Source organism: Phalacrocorax carbo, chromosome 3 (genome assembly GCF_963921805.1).
Source record: "Phalacrocorax carbo chromosome 3, bPhaCar2.1, whole genome shotgun sequence".
NCBI lineage: Eukaryota > Metazoa > Chordata > Aves > Suliformes > Phalacrocoracidae > Phalacrocorax > Phalacrocorax carbo.
Genome location: NC_087515.1, coordinates 45043596 through 45066525, shown reverse-complemented (window position 1 = coordinate 45066525; position 22930 = coordinate 45043596). Strand labels below are relative to the sequence as shown.

General features: G+C 39.3%; 1 protein-coding gene across 1 annotated transcript in view; it reads right to left on the bottom strand.

The window, feature by feature from the left end:
- TASP1 (taspase 1) overlaps positions 1-22930 on the bottom strand; it is a 90444-nt gene that overhangs the window by 60287 nt on the left and 7227 nt on the right. Inside the window, 3 exon segments of the mRNA XM_064446759.1 lie at positions 3799-3878; positions 14247-14331; positions 15772-15892. Coding sequence (XP_064302829.1) covers positions 3799-3878; positions 14247-14331; positions 15772-15892 — 286 coding nt within the window.

Here is a 22930-nt window from a genome sequence, read left to right as displayed (position 1 = left end):
ACAAGCTTGCTGCATGAGTAGTTACCTTCCTTCTCCTTCCCTTTGAAGACTTAACATTGTCAGCAACTGTAAGATGCTGTCTTAATCACGTTACCTTTACCAAAACAATTACTTTGCATCTACTATAGGCTGAACAGAAAAACTCAGATATAAGTGGTTCAGTCAATACTAGTGCAGGCACAGATACTGACAGTTGAAGCTGTATCTTAAATTTACATTACCTATTTAGAGTAAAGTATATTTTTAGCATTTACAAGATTGCATGATACAGTAAATCAGCATTTCTAAACTGTAATTACACTCTTAAAACTTTAACCACATTTCAAAGCAGTCTCACACAGGATAACAAAGCTCTAGCATAAGCTAGCAAGGGCTCTAGTATTGGCAGGAATTAAGCTCTAGTGTGGGCAGGCATAAATAAATTCAGCTTTCTCGCAGACTGTAGGTGATATAAGCAGATCACATTTCAGTTTACAAAAAAACACCAAAGGAAAAAAACTAAACCAAAAACCACTCACTATACTGGAAAGCCACCAGATTTCTAGAAACAGTAGAAGCCCCATTCCCTTACATGTTTGGCAAACCAAAGATGACAAAGCAGGTGAGCCTTGACATAATCTTGATGTAGTTCAAAAAGTAACATGGTTTAAAACATTGTTTCAGTTTGATGCTCACATACTTTGACCACACAGGTGATTGTGCAACTTTCTTTGTATCTGATCATACGGAGAGCCCCATTCATGCAAAGCCAACCACACAATCCCACAGCCTTATAGCATGTATAACATTACTCTTGTCATCTCAGGTCCAGGAAAAGGGAGACAGAATAATGTAACTTCAAGAATATATTTTCCATGTGTAGCACAGAGAAGCCAAAACACACGCACCTAGTTCTTCCTGCTAATACTTATTGTAAGTACATGTCTAAGATTTGGAGTAGGGTTTGGGTTTTTTGTTTGGTTTTTTTTGGGGGTGTGGGGGGGTGTAGGATTTTTGTAATTAAGTTGCTAAATGTATTTTCCTGATGTTTGGCAATTACTTCAGTTCTTCATAGAACCACAGATAATTTTAGGTTGGAAGGGACCTTTAAAGGTCATCTCGTCCAACCCTCTCATATTACAGAGCTGTTCAACAGTCATGCAGTTTCAAGTTAATTTACCCCCAATTCTCCATGCAAACTCTACCACTGCAATTATAGCAAGTAAAATCAAAGTGTGTCCCATTTTTTTTGAAGTTTGTTACATTATTTAATGCAAAAGCTCACTTCAGATGAGATCTCTTCTGGTTCCTTGGAAACAACATTCTCTAATTTTTTCTGAACCATGTCTAACTTTCCCTCCCCTGGTAACACTGGAAAAAAAAATTCTGGCTTTCTTACATTACCTGTGAGACAGTTTCCAATTTCTTTTCAGCTCTACCAATCCCATGTTGTCACACATGGTGTTACTAGTTACTTTCCAGCCTCACTGACCCGAATTCTATGCATTACCAGACTAGCTTAGCAAAGGACTAGTTGGAAATCAGCATAACATTTTCTGGAACTTATTCATCAGGTTTTTCTTTGCCCTTTGTTGCTGTTGTGTTGTTGTTTTTTTTAAAGGAAAAAAAAATCAGATATACTACCAGTAATGAGTGTACTGCAAAATTAAGCATACTCAAATCTTAGCAAAAATTACAAATTTTAGGTTGCTCAAGCAATCTTTTCCCAGATGCCTCTTAGAATGACTAATAATACAGTCTTAATGTAAGCTAGTATTGGTTTCCTACATAACCATTTTAGGCACTTAAATACCAGATGCTGCCATCTCATCTTTTTTGAGAAGGAAACTGAAGCACAAGACTATAATAGTCAAATACGTCCTTTCTGTAAATCCAGTTAAACATACACTATCATTTATGCTAAGGTCAAGCAACAGAATTTAAGAACATTTGTGAAGAATTCAGTTTTAAGTTATTTACTCAGAATTACAAAAAATCTCTCTGCCACCGATTTTTTTTTCGGCATATCCTTCAATTACCTTAATCTGAAATCATTCTTCCAGCAAAACATTCACATAGTCTATCCTCAAGTCTTCACAGTCATAGCCTGCTTCGCAGGATTGGTTCGTTCCTAGAGCAGGTCCATCCTGTGCAATGGCTCAAGCATATAATCATGTACGTACATGTTTCAGTATGTATAAACCTGGGTGGAAGCAGGATGTGTAGGGAGCAGAGGAGGGGCGGCACCTTTAATACCACTATTATTTCATTGACAAATGGCATTTCTGTATTGACTTTGCAATGGATTAGCTTCCTGATCCTGGTTGTTTTAATGCAAATTATTTTGCTAAATAGAAATATGTTGAATGTATTGAGGAGACAAAGAAATCGCTGGTGTTTGGAGCAGCTTTGTGAAAATGTATTAGCTGGTATTATTGTACCCATGTTTCTCCAATGTAAATTCATAGTCTGGTTTAGGTAAACCAAATTAGCAGTGGTAATCCTTATTTTTAAGCCATAACATGTAGATTAGCTCTGACTAGTTTTAGCTAGTAAGATATCATCTGGCAATTACTGTTACAATCTAATCCTCTCTGTCACAACAGAAACACACTAGTACTAGAAACAATGGAAGCTTTTGTGCATGCACAGGATTAGTCAAGAAACCTTCCTTCTGGTGTATCTCCTACACATAAGTAGCAACTACTTTCTGTAAAAAAAAAAAAAAAAACAAACAAAAAAGACACACACAAAACACCAAACCTTTAAGTGTTTTTACTCTTTCTAAAGTAACAGAAATAAAGGCGTTCTGCTTAACTGAGCCTAAAAGGTGTTCTGCAAATGCTGTTTGGGACAGCAGATGGATAGGGCAGAAGTTTCAGTCATGTGGAACTAGAAATCAAAATCTTCTGTTCAAAATGAAATGTATCATGAGTATGTATGAAAATTGGCATGATCAAGTAAGATGGTGCCACTACTTCAGGGATTCGATTTAAGCATTGAGTATTAGCAACTTTGAACTGCAATTTCTGGACGTTTATCTACATTTAGAACTAGACCAAATAAAAGCCTTAATGGGAGCCCTGGGTTTCAATCTCGGGTTTAGGGACTACTCATATTTTATGCAGTAACAATGTTTACTGCAAAATAAAGAAATATTCTGTCATCTTCTGTGTTCTCCTCCTTTGGGTAATGACCTCTGATTTCCTCCCTCCATAACTTCACCAGGGCATGCTTTCACCTATAGCAAACTACAGACTAGTAGTAATGGCACTTTACAAAAGGGAGGAGGACTGAAAAGTCAGATCGGGTTAGGCCACCATATTAGATGAAGCAAAGCCTACCTCTACTAAAAAAAATTCAAATGAATTTGACAGCCTGTTTACACCAGAGCAGTTCTGGATAAAGGCTCAGATAGGTGTAACTATAGATTCTGAGAGTCAAATTGGCACCTGCTGTACAGATACACAACTAGTTGGTACTTCTAGGATCCAAGATGGACCACAACTGCAGACTTGCAGAACTGAGCTATTAAAGAGCCTATGCTTGGATAAAGAATGTCCTTCATTGGATATAATCCTAGAATCACAAATTCATTTGAATTAGATATTCCTAAAATGCAGCTGAAGTAATAGTTCATAATTTTTTCTATTTATATACTTAATAGAAAATTAGTAACCTTAAACCATCCTTGTATACCATATGGTAATAAGCTAGTTGAATGTTAAGTGCAGTGAAGTGATGTATACCTCAAAATACGAGGCACCATTTAAAATTACTCTGTCCTGTTCTTCCTACTGACACCACCAGTTTACTCACTTGTAGCCATGATACCTGGAGGACATGCTGGTATCCCGTGATCAACTGCCCATCTGTAAGCTCCTTCACCAACTAAAAAGCTAGGAGACACAGAAGAGGGAGTTTAAACAAAACCATATAACAAATCCCCCTTTTCTTGCAATTATTTTTCTATTTGGTTTGGTTATTTTGAAATTGTAAGCTGTCTACATTTCACAGAAATGTCAGCTATAATGATGTTTAGCAACATTATGTAGTTTCATTAAAAAACTATGCAGCTCTGACATCAAGTTTAGTATTTGATAAAAACACGTGCTATTAAATTTGAAATTAATTACCAAATAGCACCAGCTTTTCATTGCAGCTAAGCCAAGACAGAGATGTCTAGAGTCTTGCTCTTTGTAACAACTTAGTAAGATCCTGAAGACATGGGATGAATGAGGTGAGAATGGTAAGGTATTTCCAGTAAAGTCAGCCAATACCACAGGGAGCTAAAGGTAAGCCTTATTTAGGCTAAAGGACTGTCTCACAGAGTTTTATCAAGCATTTACAGATGAGTTAGGTCTACTGAATTTTTACTATATTTAAAAAACCAAAAGCCCAACAATTCGAGAAGTTGTTTTCTAGTCAGTTCTGAACATTTTACATTATAGAGACAGAATCACACAGAACCACAGAATGGTAGGGTTTGGAAGGGACCTCTGGAGATCATCTTGTCCACCCCTCCTGCTTGAGCAGGCACACCTAGAACAGGTGGCACAGGAACGCATCCAGGAGGGTTCTGAATGTCTCCAGGGAAGGAGAATCCACAACCTCCCTGGGCAGCCTGTTCCACTGCTCTGGCACCCTCACAGGAAAGAAGTTTTTTCTCATGTTCAGGTGGAACTTCCTATGTTCCACCTTGAGCCCATTGCCCCTTGTCCTGTCATTGGGCACTACTGAAAAGAGCCTAGTCCCATCATCCTGACACCCACGCTTTAGATATTTATAGGTATTTATGAAATTCCCCCCATAGTCTTCTCTTCTCCAGGATAAACAACCCAAAGTCTTTCAGCCTTTCCTCATATGGGAGATGCTCCAGTCCCCTGATCATCTTCGTAGCTCTCCACTGGACTTGCTCAAGGGGTTCCACATCCTTCTTACACTGGGGGGCCCAAAAGTGGACACAGTACTCCAAATGTGGTCTCACCAGGGCAGAGTAGAGGGGGAGGATAACCTCTTTTGATCTGCTGGCCACACTCTTTTTAATGCATCCCAGGATACCATTGGCCTTCTTGGCCACAAGGGCACATTGCTGGCTCAGGGTCAGCTTGTTGTCCACCAGCACTCCAAGGTCCTTCTCAACAGAACAGCTTTCCAGTAGTTGAGCCCCCAGCCTGTACTCGTGCATGGGGTTGTTCCTCCCCAGGTGCAGGACCTTGCACTTGCTCTTGTTGAATTTCATGAGGTCCCCTCAGCCCAGCTGCCCAGCCTGTCCAGGTCTTGCTGGATGGCACCACAGCCTTCTGGTGTATCAGCCACCCCTCCCAGCTTGGTATCATCAGCAAACTTGCTGATGTTACACTCTATCCCATCATCCAGGTCACTGATGAATACGTTGAACAGGACTGGACCCAGCCCAGACCCCTGGAGAACACCATTAGTGACAGGCCTCTGTTCAGACTCTGCTCCATTGATCACGACCATCTGAGTTCTGTTGTTGAGCCAGTTCTCAATCCACCTCACTGTCCACTCATCCAACCCACACTTCCTCAGCTTGCCTGTGAGGAGGCTATGGAGGTAGTGTCGAATGCCTTACTGAAGTCAAGATAGACAACATCCACTGTTTTCCCTTCATCAACCCAGCTAGTCACGCCATCATAGAAGGCTATCAGGTTGGTCAGGCATGATCTTCCCTTGGTGAATTCATGTTGACTACTTCTGATAACCTTCTTTTCTTCTACATGCCTGGAGATGACCTCCAGGATGAACTGCTCCACCACCTTTCTGGGGATAGAGGTGAGGCTGACTGACCTATAGTTCCCCCGGTCTTCTTTCTTGCCCTTTTTGAAGATTGGAGTGACATTTGCTGTCCTCCAGTCCTTGGGCACCTCTCCCATCCTCCACAACCTTTCAAAGATGATGGAGAGTGGCTCAGCAAGAACATCTGCCAGCTCCCTCAGCACTCGCAGGTGCATCCCATCAGGGTCCTTGGATTTGTGAGGATCCACTTTGCATAGATGATCTCTGACCTAACCCTTCTCAACCAATGGTAAGTCTTCCTTTCTCCAGATTTGTCCTTTCTTCTCTGGGGACTGAGATGCCTGAGGGCCAGCCTTAGCAGTAAAGACCGAGACAAAGAAGGCATTCAGTAACTGTACCTTCTCTGCATCCTGCATCACCAGGAACCCTTCTTTGTTCAACAGTGGGCCTACTGTATCCCCAGTCTTCCTTTTACTACTGATGTATTTAAAGAAGCCCTTCTTGTTATCTTTGACATGCCTTGCCAGGTTTAGTTCCAAGTGGGCCTTGGCCTTCCTTGTTGCATCTCTGCACACCCTGACAACATTGCTGTATTGCTCCCATGTGGCCAGTCCCTTTTTCCACATACTGTGAACCTCCATTTTCCATTTCAGTTTCTCTAGAAGCTCTTTGCTCACTCATGTGGGTCTCCTGGCTCCTCTGCCTGACTTTTCTCCTGGGGATGCACCGATCTTGAGCTTGAGGAAGCGGTCCTTGAATACTGTCCAGCTTTCTTGGGCCCCCCTGCCTTCCAGAGCCCTAGCCCATGGGATTCCTCCTAGCAGGTCTTTGAAGAGGCCAAAGTTGGCCCTCTTGAAGTCCAAGGTTGTAACCCAACTCATAGCCCTGCTTCTACCTCGCAGTATCCTAAACTCAACCATCCCATGGTCACTGCAGCCAAGGGTACCCCCAACTCTCACATCTTCAACCAGCCCTTCATTGTTTGTTAGGATAAGGTCAAGCAGCACATCTCCCCTCCTTGACTCCTCCACCACTTGCATCAAAAAGTGGTCCTTGATGCTCTGCAGGAACCTTCTGGATCATGCATGGCTTTCCCAGCAAATATCAGGGTGGTTGAAGTCCCCCATGAGGACTGGGGCCTGCGATTGCAATGCTACTTCCAGCTGTCTGTAGAAGGCTTCATCAATTTCCTCTTCTTGATCAGGTGGCCTGTAGCAAATGCCCACAACAGTGTTACCCATATTTGGCTGTCCCTTAATTTTTACCCACAAGCTCTCAACTTGTTCTCCTTCCACTCCAAGGCAGAGCTCGATGCATTCCAGTTGCTCCCTAGCATAAAGAACAACTCCCCCACCTTGCCTTGCTGGTCTGTCTTTCCTGAAAAGCCTGTAGCCATCCATGACCACATTCCAGTCATGCAAGCTATCCCACCATGTCTCTGTGACTGCAAGGAGATCATGGCCCTGTGACTGCACACAGACCTCTAGTTCCTCCTGTTTATTCCCCATGCTGCGTGCATTGGTGTACAGGCATTTCAGAAAGGTGCTTGAGTACACAGGTTTCCCCCAAGGGGTGTACGAGGACCCACTACAGCTATGCAAACCCTTGACGTGGTTGTCTCCTGGTTGCCATCACATGAGGCCACCACAGCACCTTTATCACTGCTCAGGTTGTCCTGTCTTACTCCCCCATTGCGTGTGATGGCATCAGCATTACCAGTTTGTCCCCCTCCCCCCAAGTTCCTCAGTTTAAAGCCCTCCTCACCAAGTTTGCCAGCCTGCTGCCAAAGATTCCCTTGCCTCTTCCAGACAGGTGGAGTCCATCCCTCCCTAGCAGTCTATGGTTGCTGAAGAACATCCCGTTGTCATAAAAGCCTCACATTGATGCCAGCCATGTAGCCAGGAGTTGATTTGTATTATTTGCCTATTTCTAGTCACCCATTTTTCTCCAACAGGTAGTGTAGAGGTGAAGCTAACTTGGGCACCAATACTTTTCACTTGCTTTCCCAGAGCTTTGTAGTCTTGCTTAGTTCTGCCTAGACTTTGGCTTGCAGCATCATTTGTGCCCACATGGAAGAGTAGCAGAGGATAGTAATCAGTGCTTTGGACAAGTTGTGGCACCTTCTCAGTGACGTCTCAGATCTTAGCTCCCAGAAGACAGTAAACCTCTCGTGATCCCATCAGGTCAGCAGATGGGTGCCTCAGTGCCTTTTAACAGTCACCCAGTATGAGCACTCGTCTCTTCTTTTTGCCGTATTTACTCTGTGCTGCTGGTACAGTTGCACGTTGCGGACCTTGCTTGTGGGTGTTTACAGTAGCCAAAGCTACAGATCTGTTGCTGGTGGTGATACTGGGAGGTGGGGGTTGAGGCAGAGCCCTGCTTTTGCAGGTCACCAGGATCCAAGGTGTCTCCCTCCTTCTCAGTGCTGTCTGCTACAGGAGCATGGCTCTGGGGCCACCTATCTATCCCTGCCTCAGTTCTACTAATATTAATATTACTCAGCCTCCTAACTGTCTCCTGCAACTCAGCCACCTGGCACAGCAGATCACCAGCCTGTGCACACCTTGTGCAGGAACTTAACTTTTCACCAGGCAAAGGATTGGGGCACATGTTGCAACCTACTGCATGTACTGAAATCTCCAGCTCTGTCTGGGTGGATGCATCAGACCTCTCTGGAGCTTTTGCCATGATAATACTGGTATTAACTCTGTGGCAAGTGCTCACCATCCTGGCAGAGACCTAGAGAACTCCCTGGGCTGGGGGCCTACAAGTGGGATGCAGCACCCTCCCAGCTCACCCTGCCTGCTGTGTCACACCCTGTTGGTCGCAGTCCTTAGGGGCCGTTTAAATATCCCGCGCAGTTGCTCGTGGCAACGCCAGGCCGCGAGAGCCTCCCTCGCAAGTGCTGCCACGCCACTCTGCGCTTCCTTGGGCCTCCCTGGCTCCAGGAACCCCCTTGTCCGCCCCAGTCTAGCGCCCAGCCACGGAACTTACCGTTGCCGCTGCTGCGTTCGTCACTGACGAACAGTAGGGACTACCATGACAATGAACAATACAAAAAAATATTTTACATAGCCATGTAACTTTTAGGGTGGGAAAAGCGCTTCAGTCATCTATACTGTTTCCTCTTAAATAAATTAATCTGATTCCCTGAAAAAGGGAATGCAGTAGCTGGAAATCACTTTTTCAGAAAGCTGCTGCACAACAGTACCCACAACAGCAACACAGTAAGCGATGTCTATTTCCAATCATAACTTCATATCTCCCTTTTGAAATAATAAAACAACTGCCTAATGGACACAAGTAGTAATGACTGGGGATTTACAGCAATTTAAAAAATTTTACAGAAATACCAGATTATGAATATGAGGCTAAAGAAGTTTTCAGCTGCAAATAAGTCCCTGGGGCCACACAGTACTACAGTTTGAGAATTTTATTGATATAGCAAATCTTTTGGCAGTTTGACAGTGATGTATCTGACAGCAGCAGCTTTCAGTATGTAGTATTTTAAAATGATAATTTCTATCTTCTCTGACTTAACCAATACAAGAGGTATGTCCAGTGTCTCCTTACAAAAGTCTCAAGAGTTTAGATCATTTGAGTTGTTAAATACATATTTCTTACCATTGTTAGCGCAGCTCCAGATAAATATCATTCATGTTGCAAGATACTGTAGAATAAGTTACTGGGTACTTTGGGAGAACTCAGGCACCTCCTACCAGGTAAGCTAGTGCTCAAGAAACAACCAATCACTTTCATTCATGTAAGAAACACAAACCTCAGCCAAACCTAATTAAGTAGTATTCTCCATTGACTAGAAGGTGGTGGTTTTGGTCTTTGAAAGTAAAGTTATCTACCAACGATACATTCTCAGGAAGTAAGTGCTTCCTGTTCAATAGAACAATTTACACAGAAAGGAAGGGGAGGTGGAGAAAGTATCAAGCTCAAATAGGAATTTTATATATGATAACTTGAATAGCACAGATCAGTCTCACAATTGCTTTTGTAATACTTAACAACACAGCAACTGTCACTATTATTTATAAACAGTGCAAAAAAAGCACCCAAGAATGTCTGAAAGCTTAAGTAACATGACTTTTACTTTGCTCACACTTGCATCCTTAATTCCTAGATTCCTCTCCTCCTATAAGATGGGTACAAAATATTTTCCAGTTCTGGTCCCAAAGAATGGTTAGATTAGTTGAAGCAGACATCTCCTGCTGGTATCTAATTGAGGACCCATAACACCACAGAGATCATTCACTTCTTTTAACACGTCTAAATGGAAAAGTTTAAAAAGGACAACATGGACACAGAAAAGTTAAACAGTTTACAATAAAAAGATCTGGATCTCAAGTGCTTTGTTGTCTGTATTACCTATACTGTATCTCCTATTAATTGATATAGAATTAGTTGGTAAGAGACTCCTACAGGACACAGAGCATGAACTCAGTTCTGCAAGTAGCCTAGTCTTGCTTAGATTATAGAGATTTAATAGTCTTTACACCATCCCAAAAAGCAAGGTCTGTGATCCAGTTCAGCACACAGCCACACACACCGTTGTACCAGCCACAGATGATAGGGTGGCGAGAGCGTGGGAAACAGCAGCCTGGCACTAGGGAACCGCTTTAGTTGCCATAAGAATCATCCAGGTAGCCACACAGAAAAACTGCAGCAGGTAAGAATGAACAGGGCAATACTTTAAGTTGACTTAAAAACAAAACTACCTCTAAACAACTACCACCAAGCTTCACTTACTGGGGAAGACAGCAAACAGGGAATATAGCCAGTGGGCTATAGAAGGCAGCCAAAACCCCACCTAAGTCTCAAAATCTATTTCAAAACACAATTTTCCAAAGGGGAAAAATATCCAAAAACAAAAGATGACTGAGTTTGTGCTCTGCTACTTTGAAAGCTGGTTCTGCACAAACATCTGCACAAACAAAGATAAAAACATCTGTGTTGTAAGTGCATCAAATGAGGAGTACTCTGTAGTTGCTACAGGCTCAGGACACCCAGAAGATGAAAACAGCCTCCCAGCAAGGAACCAATGCTTGGACATGCTTTCCAGGCCCAGAAAATGCAAGTAAATATCTCTAAAAATGGGCTTTTTAGGCCATCTTCTCCGAGAACATAGTTATCCTGGTGCAATTTGCTCCAAATATGACTATTTAAGATGGTCTGTAGGGAGACAGGTCACACCAAGCTAAACAGAAGTGGCAGAAGAAGGTTAGGTTCATTAAAGATGGTCAAGACCATCCCAAATGCAGCAAACTCACTTTATAACATTTCTTATAAAAGGCAGCAATCATTGAAATCACTGTTACAAATTAAAAATTGTTCTGAAGAAATACAGAACAGAGATAAAAGGTGGTGCACATCTTTACTGTAGGCACTGTCTGGACTGCGTACCACCTGCAAGCTACACAATGCACATATCCTGCCTATAGTACTGTAAAACTGTGAGGCAATTACAAATCCCTGTTACCCAAAGGGGGGAAAAAATCCCTAAGACAGGATTATTTCCCATATGGGTTACTATTAATACTGAAAAAGGGATACAGACATAAGCTTAGGTATCAGTAGTATAAAGGAGAAATGAGACATTTAGGTTTATTTGTACTGTCCTGCAAATCTTACATATCTACGCTTAACAGTAAACAGATGTAAATTAGTCTTTTCCCTTTGGAAGGCCAAGGTTTCAATGTAAGAAATAGGAAATCTTCATACCTATTACTACAAAATATCTAATCCATTCATTATTCTGTGACCAAAGACCACTTCCAAAGCTCCATCCAATACATAATTATGCAATTATAATAGTGCTTTCTCCTGTGAAGGTATACAATGAACAGGAATATCTTACGATAATATGTAACATTTGCAAGTTCAGTATTTTGTATTCCTGCATACATAGGCAAAGAAAATCCTGACAATATTGAGCTGAATAAAATATGACAGACAGATGCAAGGACCTTAAAAGTTTCAACAAATGCATTCATATATTCAGGGACTCTTTGCTTTAAACATTTGAATTTTTAATTTGGATAGTGTGATTCTGTGTTTTAAACAAGACAACAAGACACTGATCCAGAATGACACACTCTAAAGAGCAATTTACAGATTGGACACAATAGTTAGGATACTTATCACTCCTTCCCCACAAGCTTACATCTCAGAAGAAATTTATATACTCTCATTAGAATTTCCTCTACTGAAAGTTAGTAATGTACCACTTAGAACTGGTTTTGAACTGTCGCTATAAAAACAGGTGCTGAACAGGCCAAACTAACTGCCTCCATGTGTTCTTTTATAGGCAAGAATCTCTGTAATGCCACTTTTACTAATCTCCCTGCATTTTTTTAATGTGGTCAAGTACCACACATTCTGGCCAGAAAACATTAAGGTTGCTTAGATTGTGCTATAGAAACAGTCTCTACCACTAGGTTTCTTTAAGACAGGTTTTTAGCCTAACCAGTATCAGGAGATTCCCCAATATACTATATTCCCGTGAGAAACAAGATGAAACCTGCATATCTTTACAAATAAAAATCAGTTACTAAAATCCTGACACTTGGTAAGAATGCCAAAATAGAGCTGCTCTCTTGCCATTCAGCTATATATATTCCCAGCTTGTGCAGGAATATATTTCCATCCCAAAACAACGTGTCATGCAAAGCCCTGCCAGAAAGGCAAGACATGCAATTGTCAATAGTCATCACCTACAACGAACACAAGTTCTATTATTCTGACCTTGGGATACTCTGTATGTCCAGGAACATCTACCAAAGCAAGTCTAAAGACAACCCATCACATCCCACTAGCACAGATTGTTCCCAAGGTAACCAATTTGTTCTAATAAAATACACATTCAAAATCCAGGATGGGAAAAAGGAAATTAATATATGTATTATGTAACTCAGGTCAACAACATTTACACAATAAACTGTATGTGTTGGTTCCAAAGCCAGTTCACCTCTCCCTTCCAGTTTGAGCTACCTTGTCTTTAAAAGCATCTGTTAGCAAACAACTTGCAAGGCATTTGAAAGATTTAGTCTTGTCCTTTGAGGGCAAGAGGACATAGTTTCTTTTCCATTCAGTTATTTTTAAAATAATAGCAGCATAAACTAGGTAATGAAGTTACAGCAAACATGCTAAAATGCCCAAGTACTCTTCCTTACAATAATTCAAAGAAACACTGTGATGATACTGACAAAACTAAATTACAAGTGCTTGCTCCTGTAGCTGTCTTCAGCGCTAGTTCTGGAACACCAAAAAAACCCACCTCATTTAACACTCTCTTTAATGTAACTCAGCTAAGCCCGCTTTCTCCTGACATCTGTAGAGAAGAGCTGCTGAAATTCAAGTTCCTACTCCTTAGTAAACTTCTCTGGGGCGGGGCAGGTTCTCTCACTAACTACAGTTACTCTTTTCTTTCTTCACTAAAGGAAAGAGTTTTAAATGCAAAATATGCTTGTTGATGATTAGGTTTCAGGGTAGCTTTTTTTCATGTATGAATTTCCTTTGCAGCATGACAACACCAAAAACAGTGCTTTTCCTCACTGTTTAAATTGGAGTACTGTACCATCCAGCTACAGATTAGTTGGCTAGTTTTACAGAATAATAACAACATAGTAAGGAAAATAAAATTTGTGATTCTAAATATACATGTTAAACTACAAAAATGCTGGTTTAATACCTCTGCAAATACTGTAGTCCATCAGGAGCAAAAGGTGGGAAATTTCTGCAAGAGGTACAATAACCGAGGATAGCAGTCAATTAATATGAATGAATCATTCAAGTTCTCTACTTGTCAATTGAAGGAACTAAAGAAAATAAGATGGTTTTAAGAGCAATCAGTTCTGACATTTCTTGGTTTCTTTCCAAAATGATGCAACAATATCCAAAGTTGTTATGCATTTTAATAGTTACCTCTTCCATCTAAGTATTATAACAATCTCAAAGGAGTGCCTGCTTTCATTATTGTTGTAAATACTACTAAATCTCTCCTTAAAATAACTTCCCATTTCAGCTAAGAGGAACTAACACTACACATTTCCACACTATAGCTACAAAAAAAAGCCACAAACACAGGCAGTAAAGTAGGATTCTTTTATATACTTGTTAAAAACAATGTCGCTTTTGTTAAAGGCAGACAGAGGCAAAGGCAGTATATCATTTTAATCTTGATGTATTCAGGGATTTTTCAAAATGCTACAGTAACAAATATAAGAATTCAGTTTGACATAACTGGAAATAATCACACAGACAAAAATTATCACAGGATGATGTTGCCATCTCTTCACAATACTTCATTCTACCCACAGCTTCATCAAGTTCACAAGATGTTTCAAGATCAGAGAACAAAGCTCATCATCTTTTTAAAGGCACACTATCACTGGTATGTAAAACAGCACCTGCCTTCTTGGGCTAAGGTATAACCTTCAAACATTGCATGCAGTAGAGACCAAAGACCAAAGTAAAGTCAAGCAGAACAAAGCAATTACCAAGGTGGAATTCTGCCAGCAGAGAGTTTTCCCTTCTGCCCTTCACACAACAATCTATTTGCAACTGAAACTGGATTCTTGATTCCTGAAAATAAAAATTAGCAAAAAATGGGAAGAGAACATTAAAATATTTTTCCACATAGCATTGTAGTGTTGTTCTTGGCAATGGAGGTCAGCTTCCTTTGATTTCCAAGGCTTTGCCAAGTTATTAAGAGGCACCTTATGTTATTTTTCAATTTAATAACAACTTTATCAGTTTTTCCTTTACATGTTCTATCAGTAGTCAAAGCCTTCTAATCAACACCCCCAACGCCTTTTTTTGTAAGTAAAGAATCATATTGAAATCTTAGGAGTGACCTCCTACCACAGAAATCTCAAATTAAATCTATGGTATTCTACAGTCTAAAGATGTTTTACAAGCATTAATTTTTCAAGACGGAAGGGGCTTTCATTTGGATCTATCTGGCCAGAACAGGGATTATAGGATTCAGACTTAGCTTTTTCTTGCTCCCTCATATCCTCCTTCCCCACGGTTAGGATACATTTTGTAACAAAGAAGCCTTGAAACACTGAATTTTACTATTTATTTTAGATTTATATCTACATGAGGAAGTTATTACCACAGTTTAGGACTATTCAAGGATAAAGAACTAAGCTTGAAATGTCAGAGAAGCTATTAAAAAGTAACTGTTAAGGCTATTCAATGTATTTATGACAAAATCTCAACAATCCCTATTTGGGACTGCATCCCTTTATTTGTTTTGTACTGAAAGCTAAAACCAGACAAAAAAAAAGAGAAGCATGTTACTTCTCAGATTAAATGAGTCCCATATGCATATGTATCTAACCTTGTAAGAGCAACACAGAAATCCAAATATAACTCATCATGCAAGAGAAACTATAGTGAAAAAATCTGCAGTATACAGAAATTTTGTGTCCTAAGCAAACCACTTGACAAATGAGCAGCTGCACCCATTCTCAGGAATACATGAGAGGCTTCAGTTTGGAGACTAGCACTCTGCAAAGCCTTCTGACACTGTAAAGGAAGCTTTGGTCCCTTAGGATCCTAATTTGATCTCTTACTTAAGTTGGTCAAAATATCAATTGGCCACATGACTGATATACCAGTAAGTTCTTCAAGGAGACAGAGGACAAAAGCAAATAAAGTCTAATTTAATTGCTTGTACTCTTTTTTAATAGTTACATTTTATTATGAAGTTATCATCCTACAAATCCATCTCAGCAAACTCACTCCCATTGTTAATACTGCATAGTATCATACACTTGTTCTGCATCAAAGGATTACCAGTGAACTAATTAGACAATATGTTACACAAAGCAAATTAACACAAAACAGTGCTTCAGGGAACAGGAATCCCTCCTGCTTTTTCTAAAGGGGCAGAACTGATTTAAATGGGGCAGTAGTTACCATGTGTCCCCCACTCTGAAAAAGTAACAAAAGAGAACAAAATTGATCTTTACACTTAAATCAATAGTTAGCTTTATAAATACATAGTCAACATACCACTCAGTGCTCCAACTGCTCCAAAATTTAATGACTTTCCATCCATTATACTGGCATCACATTCTATCTCACCCAGAAGGTTTAGGTTAGATCCCAATCCTGCATTTGTAAAAGGAGAATCCTAAAAATAAGAACAAAACATTATAAGGCCACATCCATAACAGACTAGATCGAAACCTTTGTATAACTGATTTGATGGCACTGATCTTGGTGCAGTGCATTTTCTTGTTCTGGTAGTTTAATCTTCCCCAACAAAACCAACAGCAATATGAACAGGGCATCTCAAATAACTATAAAGGATACCTGACCTCTATAGGGTGTGATATATCTCAAGCTAATAATGCACTAATAAAACCCATCACCCAACAATTTACGATGATCAAATGATCATATGCAAGCAAAAGCATTACAACACAAGTGAAACTCTCTTCCTCCCTCCCCCAGAATACAGACTTCATTTGGTCCCTAACCTCTCAGTCAATTTAAATAACATCTAATAATCACTGCAAAGATAGACCACAGTCTATCTTTGAAAGTCTTAAGTATGGCTCAGCAGCAAAACAACTGTACCTTTCGTCAACTTCCTAAGTCTATGATTGCGGCTCTGTACACAGAAACTAAGAATCAGCACCAGGAACAATTCACTATGTTAAAACATCTATTTTATCATTAGCATAAGGACAGTCATGACTATAATCAGGAAGCTTAAGCAAGACATGTTTCATAGAAAGTATGGAACAACTTCTAATAAACTAATTAAAAACTAACTCCCCTTTTATAAGCACCTTCTGTAGCTTTTTGCCAACTTAAGGTTCTCAAACAAGTCTGCATGCTAGAATTAAAAATACCCATTTTTGTCCCATCCCCCCCCCCCCCTTCACAGAGCATCCCCATGGCTTTAAAAACACAAAGTTTTAAAATAGCGCAGTTCAGGAGTCTCCCTGGCAGCTCAATATAACCCCCTTTCTATACGCAAGCACAAAATGGAGTACAGGACAAAGAATGAGAACAGCCCAGAGCAGTCAAATGGTAAAATTTCAGAGAGAAGCTACATGCTTTCAGAGTTTCATATATATTTTTATTACAGCAGCATAACAACCTGGTATGACAAAAAAGGTTGTCTAGACCACATGTGAACATGTCAATGAAATTAGATGGTAATACTATTACAGTACATGTAATATAAGCTGAATCAGGAAACAAATCTACTGGAAACAACTTACAGTGAACTGGTTCTTTTTTAATTCATACTGATCCATAACAAATACAAGGAAACGAAGAGAACACAGAAATGAAAAATAAATTTTATGTTAGTCAGCTTAACTTCCAAATGAGCGAGCAGTGAGTAAATTAAAAACCTTTTTTGCAAGATGTTGACTCTAATTTAGAGATATTTAGTGTTTAGTGTTTGAGTCACCAAACTGCTATCTTCCTGAAGAGTCATGAATGCATAATGCGATTAATACATAATCATGAAACAGACTGTAATCTGTGTTAACTTCATACTACTCATCTTTATTTTCTGCATTTTCCTTCTGCATCCAAGAAGGTGCACAAGCTTTTATGCCATTTTATCCCATACCACAACAGATCTTCAAATTCACTGTGTATATTCATTGTGGTGTTCATTTTGACAGCTATGCCTCACAGCAAATAAGTACATTTGAAAACATTTTAGGATAATGAAAAATTTGCAGTTTAGTGCACAGGGAGTAACTTTCCCTAGAGGGGGAGAGGGGGCAGAATATGATTTTAAAAAAGGCTATCAAGATGATGGCCTTGAAAAAGTGAAAGACTGCAGAGCAGCTGCTGGTTTAATAGACTTAATTGCTCCACAGGCTCTACAAGTATGAAGAAAATTAAGTCAGTGAAATTTAGAACAAAAGGAGCAGAGGAATGATGGAAGGAATCTGAACGCAAATGGTGAAAGGTGCTTGGAGGACAAAGTAAAAACAGCAATGTGTTAGGATGAACAATGCTTACTCCCAATGCTGTCCAAGTTCATTTCCCATGGGTAATCAGAGTGCATAGACCTGCAAGCCTGGAGACAAATTTTGAATGTTCTGTTCTAAAAACATTCACTCAGCACGTTATACTCAAAAGCATTAGCAAAGAGGAAGGCTTTGTGGCAGTGACAAATCTGTAGAGCACAAAATTCAAGACAGCTGTTACCTTAAGAACAGATGTCATGATCAAATAAATGAGTAAGAAAGACCCATCAGAACAGAAGTCCTAGTAACACTGTCCAGAATCCTTCTGCAGGCAAGACGCAAAGCGCTCTAGCATCTGCTGAGCATAATAATCAAAAGAGGGTAGGGAAAAAATAAAGTATACAGAGTGGCACCAATTCACTTTACTTCTAAACATCTAGATGTGCTTGATACTTTGGCATAGCACCTTCACTGGCACAACCTCAAGGATGCACCAAGAGACAACCAGAGGGTCTCAAGACAAAGGGAATGCCACCTGCTTCTCCCCACAGAATATTTGTCAGAATACTACAGATTATTGAATAAATAAGAACTCTGCACCAACAAAACTGTATATGCCTCTTTGGTGGCATAACTCTCATTTTAGGACTCAGAAGGAATTTTACCACTACAGTCAGTGACAACATGAGTAACCTCTCTAGTAAAAAGAAAAAAGACCAAATTCCAAGCAACTGTTCAAAATTTCTGTGGAGCTTTACTTAGCTTTTCAATCAGACTTCACTCAAGACAATGGCCTCAGAATCACCAAGAGGAAGATGGTCTCCTCTAACTGCACAGATCTGAAAGGTGATCTGATAACAGCTTTAAACACTGCAGGAACTGGGTGTGAACACATGGAGTTTTTGATACCTACCTGAGTCTCTTGGATGAGATATAAAGCCTTTGAAATGAGGCAGGGGAAAACCTTTGTAAAAGACAGAAAGAGAAACTCACACCTACTTCTATGAATAGGCAAGGACATGAAATACACCACACAAATACATCTTTTTGAAAACATGAATCTCTGCAAAGTCTGACCAAAAGATTTCAAAGACTCTGATATACAAATGGAGGAGTACAACTTATGAATATTAAGGTGTATTTTGAAAAGAAAATTCAAAACCTTCAAAGAATTCAGAAACATTATTAGAACAGAAACGTGCATGATTTCAAAGGGTGAAAAATAAGCTGACCTAACTGAAGCAGTCTCATCATACCCTTAGACAGAAAAATGCAGTACCGCAAGAACAATGACTACCACAGGATGGGAAGAACCCCATCAAAGCATGTATCCAAAAAGAGGGAGGAAGGGAAAGGACGAAAAGGTTTGTAATACAGAAGCTATCTTCAGGAATATACTTTTATTTAAAAACACATACAGAGATAGGCCTTTATATTTCTAAGGAGACTCGAAAAAAAAAAGACAAGAAAGCAAACCAAGCATGAGCTTTGCACATTAACAGCAAGCCCTAATACCATAGGAAAGTAAAAAAAGAGGGAAAAGACAAACAAATGGCTATTCAAAGCATTTTAACAAAACATAAGCTTTCAATTATGTGAAAAATACTACACTACCTGGCAATTACTCCACCACTGAAGTATCGCTAACTTAGAACATAAACCTGTAGCAAATGAGATAACACAAAGCTTTAACACATGAAACAAGAGTTTCATTTTCCCAAGTTACCCATCTTGTAAAAGCTCTCAAGCTACTGAGGATATAATTTTTATTTTTAGAATACTTTTTACTTCAAGATGTATTTATAAGTGTTCTGGCAGCAAACACAGGCATGCTGAAGTTTCTAGATGCGGTCAAAGTAGGAATGCTTGAAGAAGTTACTCAACACTAACACTAATAGTCCTGAATTACATCTAGGCAAATAGAGCATTTTAACTATTTTCAACATGCATTGAAGAATATTCCATCAAAGTCTTCAATACAGTTTTGGCCATGGTTTATTTGCAACTTTTTAAAAGGGACTCAAAGTCTACAGGCATTTCTTATTACACGCTGTAATTATTGGAATTTATTTTTCCGCTGGAATTAAGTGACAAGAAGTAATCGTCTACAAGGATGAGTCACGACCCTTTCAATTACACTAGCTAAAATGTTTTCAAAGAACACTTTTGTCACAGATTACTGTTAGCCACTCTGCTACAAAACATCATAGCATTGATTTTAACTAGAATTAACAACTTCCAGTTCATTACCCATTAAAAGTTCATCGATGGTGACTGCCATAATACAAGGCTGCTGGCATTGTGCTTTCATCTTTATGGAGAAATCCTTGAGACTAAGACTGTATATTCAAAAGCCTTAATTACTATAAAATAAAGAAAAAACAATTCAACAAGAAACAAGTTCTTTCACTGCAAAATTTTGCTGACAGACACACAAACCCACTGCTTGAGCATACCAACAGGTTCAAAGTATCCTTTGCATTGATCCAAGCAACAAAAGAAAAGTGAAGTAAATTGAGCGATTTCAGTAGCAAAGAGACTGAAACCCGAAATGTGACATCTGCTTCTCCATCAATCATACTAATATCCAAATTAAATTGTTCATAAAGAACATTCTACTGAATTCAGATTAAAGAAACGAATGATCCACGCACAGTGTTGATAAACTTAAGACTAAACTTAGGAAAAAGTTTGAAATCTTCACAATTCTTTAAAACAAATTTATGTTCCTGTCTCCAGTACCTGAGCAGCAGACTTCCTGAAGTGTTCCACAAAGAAAAGCTTGAAATTGCACGTTGTTCTTACGGCCAGCCAAATGCAATCAGCACTTTGTTTTGTTGCAAACTCCAAGTTTTAAGGGTGTGTGTGTGAAGGGGGACCTCCTCCCCCTGAAAAAAAAGAGCTGCCCAAATCCCTTCGTGTTTCAAGAGAAACTCAGACTTCACAGTGGCCTACAGCAAGAGTGCAAAAAGAAATGGTACTGCAATAATGCCTCTGTAGAAGCATACAGTGTAAAAGATGAGTCTTATGAAGCACCTTGTCCAGACTGATTTTATTAGCAAAAGCTCAAAGAGGTAACATGTTCATTTGTTTCTCTGCAATGACAGAGATCATAAACTGGAAAACATAACTGCCTTTAATCAACTTATCATATAAAGCTGATGCTTACAAAGACCAGCAGTTATTTTAACAGTATTCTGGGTCAGCTACTCTTGTTACTTTGCAAAAGAAATCCACCTTTTCTCTAGTTAACTGTTAGCATTATTATCTTAATCACAGAACACTATTTCACTAGAGATTCATCTACTCCAATAAAGGAAGGCTATTCTCTCTCCATTCAGAGCCTGCAAAAAACAGACAGCATACCGCAAGCAAACTCTCAGCTTGCTCATAAAAGACCAAGAGCAAGTCTTGTGCCTCAACAAGTCTTTGAAGTGATGCCTCTTGGATTAGCTGAAATTCCATGTAATAGCAGTCATGTAATTGAGTGGAACTGAGGAAAAAGTTCCTCTTTTGTGACACTTCCATGAAAAGATATTTGTGCCTTGCTAAGACTACAGATATTTGGAATATAGCATTAGAAGTCCTGGAGAACTGTAGAAGTGATTAAATATTTCAGATAAACTCACAGCCATGTGCTCTGTGCAACCAAAATATCAAGAAGTTAGGGTACTCCACAATGGAATCTGTTATCACATTATACAAACTTTTGCTGTTCTCTATCTTTATCTGTATTACAGTGACATGTAAACAAACATTGTTTTCATACAGATTTTCACTGCGTGTTTGCCAACACAAAACACTGACCTACTTTATGAAAAGTCACTATTTTTTTCCTGCATAAACAAAAGGGTAGTGATAGCTCATTAGAGGGACAGTCAACATGCAAACCTACATTTTTACCCATAAAATTTAGTAATTGATGAGAAAAACTATTCTGTTTGCTTTGTTGACTTGCCACATGCAGTTTCTGTTTTCAGTGGAGCAATAAGAAAAACATCAGAATTAAAACAGAAGATGCAGCTCCAGAAAGGAGATATATCTCACTCTGAACACCACCTCCAGACATGAGTAAATACAAGCCTTTCAACATTTTGAAAGCTGAGAGTCTAGCACTGGCATTTCTCATACCAGATCCAAAACACTGCTGCTAGAGACCGTACCAAGTTCTCTTTTGAGTATACCTTTTGATTTTTCCTCAGTGTAACTGCATAGCTACATACTTTAAGAGAAGCCCAAATCTCAAACCCAATATTCTTTATCCCAGTAACAGAGAAAACAACCCATGATTAAGAAGTTATACAAATCACTTCATGAATAAATGAAAGAAAATAATTACACTATGATAGCAGTATAACGTGAACAAAATATTTATTCCTGAAAACAGGAAAAAAATAGGTTTTGTGCAACAGTACACAAAAATAATTATAAAACCAGAAACTGGAATGATGGCAGGCACCACCACAATAGTAGTGGAAGAAGGTTGCTCATTAGACTAATTTCATAAAAAGGTTCTAATGTCAGCTTAAAGCTATAACTTCTAACACAAATGTCATTTTCAGAGTATTTAAATCTACTAAGGTGAAAGAAGAAAAGTCTCTTGGGGATAACAAAACCAGATGATATATTTACCCCAGGCACAGCTGCAAAGAGTTATATAACTGTTAAGTTAAGCTTCTTAAAATGTTTTTTTTCCTGTGTAGCTCAGGAGCATGATAAAAATTGCAACACAAAGTAGGGTTTGGGTTTTTTTCCCCCACCGAGGAGGGAAATGACACACAAAATCTTGTGGGGTAACAGCAGCCTCAGTTTATGGAAGTGCATTATAAATACTTCCATTAGACACCTTTTGTTCTCACCTAGCTATACTCTAATGTGTAAGATAACACATGAAAGCATATTTGAACAGTTCAGCGGAGACCAAGTGTACTGTTCAAAGCCAAGAAACTTGCCAAATTACAAGTATGACTGAATTCTGGCCTCCTAGTCAGCAAGTCTAACATATTAAAGTATGTACTGCCTGCCTTACACTAACCCTATCAAGCATGTTAATTAACACTTTTCCAACATGCGTAAGCAAATCCACTGCTAATCCTCTCAGAATACTACCATAAGTTCCAAACCCAGGAAATGATTTTTACAGCACAACATTTGCCTTGTCTTCTTTCACTAGTAATAAAGTTGGAGAGGAAGAATAAATTAGTCTGAACAGAAGAGGAATACCTGTT